Below are 5,792 nucleotides of genomic sequence, written 5' to 3'. Positions count from 1 at the left end.
TCAGGCCGAAGCTTTATATACAAAATTTTCTTTTCCCCCTTCTAGACCCCCTTCCTATAGAGCACCACACAGCTAAAACAATACAGTCATGCACCATAAATGACACCACCGTTTATCCATCCACAAGAAGCAACAGCATAAGCTAATAGAGAAATGCCAGGCAAACAATCATTCTAATAAACACCTTACAGGCAATCCTTCAAAAGGTCAATCATATGGACTATGCTTTATCAATTTGAACTTCCATTAACAATTTTACACAAATTCAGTGAAGCAGCGACATCAAATTCATAAAATTACTAATTACAATATGTGCTACTACTTAATTACAATATGCCTGGACTCGCAGTTTGGTAAAAAAAAACTATAGATTCAAGAATCTTGACAGTTCAATCAGGACAAAGAAAGGAATTTCTTTCTTTATGATAGTAGCACATAATATAGCCAACTAAACTTCAGTGGTGCATGAATCACTTCTAAAATTAGTTATCCTATGAGAGAGAGTAACAATGACACATAAATATAAGAGTAAACAGCATACAAATGATGAAAGCAATTAAAGCATAACTTGTTATAGCAGAATTTTTTTATTTTTTATTTTAAAGAGCTATAACAGAAATAATGTAAACCTGGCTAACTTTTCTTCCCTTTGTGATATACAATTTAGAGCTTCAGACCAGGTTAACCACATGGAATCCTAGTCCAATATCCACAAATATGCAATGTATCCAGCCTGTAAAAATACAGAGAACCCCAAATAGATTTCTAGAAAAGAAACAAGAACCAAAAGGATATATTTGAAACAAAAAGAAATAGAAACTGCAATTAAAATCCAATGCTAACTCCCAATTTATTAATCCAACTCTTACTGAAACAGAAACCTTAACCCTAACTCCCAAATGATTAATCTCTCTGTCTCTCTCTCAGCCCTTAACTTTACAAGGTCTTTCTCTAAATTCAATGAGGTTGCAGATTGTTGATACTAGATTCTAATACCACACACACACACACACAAAAACAAACAACACCACCACCACCACCACCACCACAGAAAGGAAATCTAAGAGTGAGTATAGAAAAACATACTTCAAAGGCAAGAAGTAACATGAGAAGTATGAGAATCAATAACAATTAGTTGGAATACTCCTACATACATAACAGATAATTTAAGAAGCAAGCGAGGTGGAAGTACCCACAGAGACATAATAGAGAGTCAATATAGTTTAATTAACATAATGATTTAAAGAAACTACATCAGCCAGGAGAAGTAAATTGCCTATCATGATAACATCAGTCCCGATGTGATCTGCTCTCTAAGGTACAATGAAGCTGCACTTTAGACAAACATCATTAACTCAGGCCTACTGTATACGTTGTTCTGCTCATCCTCCAGTGTAGGATAAGCCGCCACAAGCGCATCTTGTGCTCCAATATATAGTGAGTTATAAATCTTCCAGTAGACCTCCCTAACCTTACGGGCAGGATGGAATAGCCCTTGAAGGCAGTAATTTAGAACAATAGCAGCACCCAAGGCCACCCTCATTCCTTCAATGGCTTCCATGACAGCATTAATCACGTGAGGGGAAGTCTCAAATATGTTTGGCCACACGTAGTTCAGCAAATGGACTAAAGCATCCTCACAACCCAAACCAGCAACCCCCAAAGCCATATGCTTGACAGCAGAAGCTGCAGTCTGCCTGTGAACCAAATCCCTATCCATGAGGGCATCTTCAAGTAATGGGGTCACAGCATAGATGTAGTCTTTTCCCATTTCACCAATGTACTCAAATAGAAAAGAGAGGGATTTCAAGACACCATTCTGCACATTAAGCTCTGGTACACGATACTCATTCATCAAGGCTGGCAGCACCGTAAAGGGAGAGCAGGTTTCTGCAACTATGGCAATTGCCACAGTTGTGCACACACGGTTCTGCCGCTCTTGCACCTTGAGATTATTCAATAGGGTAGCCAGGACATCTTGTGGTCCAATGGCTTTGGCAATGTATCCGAAGGTGTTCACCGTGGCTCGCCGAATACCCTTCTTGTGGGCTTTAAGCATCTCAAGAAGCTCAAAGCAAATCCTCATCCACTCCCTCGCCGGAACAAACTCAGCACCGCGGTCAGCAATTCGTCCAACAAGGTCAATGCAGTTCTCCTGGACTTTCTCATGCCTATTCTTCAAAATTGGTGTCAATCTAGGAAGCAAATCCTTTATAGGAGGAGTCATCTTTGTCATACCAATAACATTGACAATTGCTTTCAGAGCTCCCAGAATCGATCCCAGAACTTCAGGATATTCTTCTCCCAGATACTCATACAAGACAACACCAAGATGACCCATCAGTTGTTCCTCTTGACACTGCTTCATGACAACAGCGATCCTTGAAATGAGATCAGCTGCTTGCTGTCTCACCTTTGCACTCTTGTTATTCAACCGCCATTTAATGGTACCACAAATCTGGGGTAGGTAAGGCTTCACTCTCTGCCCAAGTGCATTCACAACTGCACCAAACCCATTAAGCATCACATTGGCATCATCACTGGTCTGCTCTTGGAAGGCGTAAAGGATTCCATCAATAAGAAGCTCCTCTAACCGAGCATCAATATCAGATGCACCCAAGTTTGTAACCACTTTTTCTATGGTTTCCATAACCATTCGTCTGTAAGGTTCACTCTCATCTTTAAGATCCTCAACAATTCTCCCTACTATATCGGCAACACCAGTTTTATTTGCTATCTCCACCGTTGTGTCCACAAGTTGCCTATAGTTTCTCCTATCCAAAGCCATCCTCCTGACCCAGAAATTCCTAAAGAATTCAGGAAGTATATCACTGCGAATGTAATCAGCCTCCACACCCTCTGTACTCACACACTGCTTCACCACCTTCAGAACAATCTTCTTCATTTCTTCATCTGGTGACTGGAACTCACGAATCAGAATGACCATCACCTCCTTAGTATAGTAACTTGCATACAGCGCATCCATAAGCGGAATAATAAAACCAATTGCCTTCAAGAATGCAGCCAACACTTTCCCACGGTGAGACCTGATCCCCTTCCACAAAGGCTTCAACACCGAGTCAAAGCTCTCAATACCATATGGGGCAGCAGCCTCAGCAAGAGCAGCCAAAGACAACGCAGTGATTGTCCTCACCTTCTGATTCTCATCAAGCAAACCATGCTCAATGATTTCCACGAGGGACCTCAGATGAGGAAGCACGGCACAACCAATCAAAATGGCAATCTGCTGAACAATCTTAATCCCGGTGTGCCTAGCTTGCCAAGATTTCTTACTTTGACAGACAGCCTTCAAGAAGGGCAAGAGAGCAGGAATCCCAAGAGCAGAAGCAACCACACTGAAAGCTCTTGCAGTGGTGTTCCTAACATATTCATCTATATTATCAATATCCGGGCGCATAGCAGCAATCATAGTAGCCAAACCAGCAGCTTTACTAAGATTAGAAATAATCTCTCTACCCTCAACACGCGCATAGTAATCCTCGTCAATTAATAAAGGCTCAATCACAACAAGAATCTTATGAACATAAGGGCGTACCAATTCATCAAGTTTGTAAAGCACTCTGTCAATAACCTTCACCAAAAGATGCCTCTCCTGGTCCTCCAAAGTGGGCTGCATAAGCAATGGCAGAATCCGGTTAAACAACGGGCCAGCCCCAAACTCTCTTGCCTTATCGGTAAGCTGCCTCAAAGCCGTTTTTCTCTGCGGTGGTGTCCCATTCTTAACCTTAAGCAGAAGCTTCATAATCTTCCTCTCTTTCAGCTCGTCAGAAGTCATTTTCTCTTCCTCCTCCTCATTCAACAATGCCCCAAAGTACTGGTAATCCTCAGGCTTCATGAATGGCAACCCACCAGGCGCTTCCTTGGGCACATCGAACTGCTGCCCACGATTCTCCTCCGGAATGGCATACAGAGGAGTCCCCATCGGGGTTGGGGTAGCAAGCAGCTTCCTCGCCGGAGTCCTAATTGGCACATAGGATGCCGGCGGGTCCAAAATCTTATACCCCTCTTGCGGAAACATTGCATCCAACTCCTCATCTGTCAATGGCCTATTCCTGTCCTCAATATCCTTCTCCCACCTCAACAAATTATACTGCTCCGGCGTGATTGCTCCACGCAAATTAATTGCTCCAGGAGTCGGGGTTGCCAGATCAAGCCCGCCAACCGGAGTAACACCGGGCGTAACTGCAGCCGGCGTAGCCCCAGCCATTGGGGTTGCACTCCCCATAGTAGCCGGCGTTTCGTCCCACCTCGACCTCTGCTTTTTTGGCGTCGGCGTGGCAAGACCCGATAGCTTTGGTGTGGCATCCCAAGTCATACCCGCCGGTGTTGCCCCCGGGGTAACACCGCCTGCTGCCGGTGTTGCATCCGAATCCACCACTCTCCCCGGCGTCGGAGTCTCATCCCACCTATTCCTCCTCCCCACGGAAGCAGACGGCGTAGCATCGCCTAATCTCCCAGGAGTCGGCGTCGCATCCCACCGCCCGGGAGTGGTATCCGGCAAGTCCCAATCCGACGTAGACGCAGTCTTGGCCTTCTTAGCAGCAGCAGCACCGGCACCGCCATCATCCTGCGATTGGTCCCACCGGTTCCTTCTCTTGGGCGCCGCCGCCGCCGCCGCAGAAGAATCCGCCGGCGGCTTTTCGGGGGCGGCTTCCTCTTCCTCTTGCTGCTGCTTCTTCTTCTTAGCGATGAGTTTCAAAGTCTCCTCCTTCTCTCTCTTCAACGCCTCCTCTCTCATGACATCGGCGTAAGTCCTAACCGAAGGGTCCGGAGTCTTCTCGCCGGCGGCGAAAGCGTCGTGCCTCTCCGGCGAGATGACACGATTCAACCTCCGCTTCCGATAATCGTCCTCGCGGTCGATGATTCGCTGCGGCTTCTTGAAGCCCGAAACGTCGTCGTTCTCGTCGGAACCCCTGGGCATCTCTTTGAGGAGGGATTTGGGAGCAGTATAGGAGGCCAATTTGCGAGCGACCTCGTTGTCCATGAGGGAATCGAGGTTGTCCTCGTCCTCGTTGACAGGGATGGAGGTAACGTAGGAGTCGCGGTCGTTTCCGCCGTAGAGATCGGTGTCGAAGGTGAGGGAATTCATGGAGGCTAATTGCTGCTCCATTTTCCTCCGCTCCTCCTGAGTCTTGGCGATCTCTGGGTCCATTTCTTTGGACAGAGATGAAAGCTAGGGCTAAGCGAGAGAATGAAGAAAATTAGGGTTTTAGAGACTGAGGTAGTGAGGTTATTGTGTTTGTTGGGATTTCGAATTGGGTTTTGGATTTGGAAGAAAGAAACCGTACGTAACCCTAGGTCGGTCTAAACTCTAGAGAAGAGAGACTAGAATTGAACAAAACCGAGGCAGTGTGGTGGTGAAGATAAATCAATCAATTTTTTCTATAAGTTTTTTTTTTTTTTTTTTTTTTTTAAAGAAAAATGATAAATCAATTTCAATGTATAATTCGTGGCAAAACGGGCCAAAATTCACTGAGCCAACTTGAACCTATTCATTTTGATTTGATCTGAACACGTGCGTTTTGACTTGATCTAAACCCGCCCGTTTTGGCCCGGCCCAAACCCGATTTTCTTGGCCCAAATTAAATATGAGCCAATATACGGCCTGTCCATTTTTTGCGAGCCAACCCAACCCGACCTAACCAGTAGCCCACCCATTTTTTAACTTTTTTTTTCCCTAAAAAATATTTAAAATTACATGGCAAGATGTGCTATTTATTAAAAAAAATAAGGGTATGTTTGGTAACTGTTTTTTCTTCTTATTTTCTGTT

The 5,792-nt window shown here is 44.8% G+C and overlaps 1 protein-coding gene across 1 annotated transcript; it reads right to left on the bottom strand.

The window, feature by feature from the left end:
• Nucleotides 1-1,086: 1,086 nt before the first annotated feature.
• LOC115970069 (splicing factor 3B subunit 1) lies at nt 1,087-5,387 on the bottom strand. Its single transcript, XM_031089738.1, has one exon. It carries the CDS (start codon nt 5,171-5,173, stop codon nt 1,337-1,339), a length of 3,837 nt encoding a protein of 1,278 aa, XP_030945598.1. The 5' UTR covers nt 5,174-5,387; the 3' UTR covers nt 1,087-1,336.
• Between the last annotated feature and the right edge of the window lie 405 nt (nt 5,388-5,792).

Source organism: Quercus lobata, chromosome 12 (assembly GCF_001633185.2).
Source record: "Quercus lobata isolate SW786 chromosome 12, ValleyOak3.0 Primary Assembly, whole genome shotgun sequence".
In the NCBI taxonomy this organism is placed as follows: Eukaryota; Viridiplantae; Streptophyta; class Magnoliopsida; order Fagales; family Fagaceae; genus Quercus; species Quercus lobata.
This window is presented reverse-complemented; position numbering and strand designations above follow the sequence as displayed.

Coding starts and splice junctions, on each gene's coding strand:
- LOC115970069 (XM_031089738.1), bottom strand. CDS start 5,173: ATGGACCCAGAGATCGCCAAGACTCAGGAGGAGCGGAGGAAAATGGAG.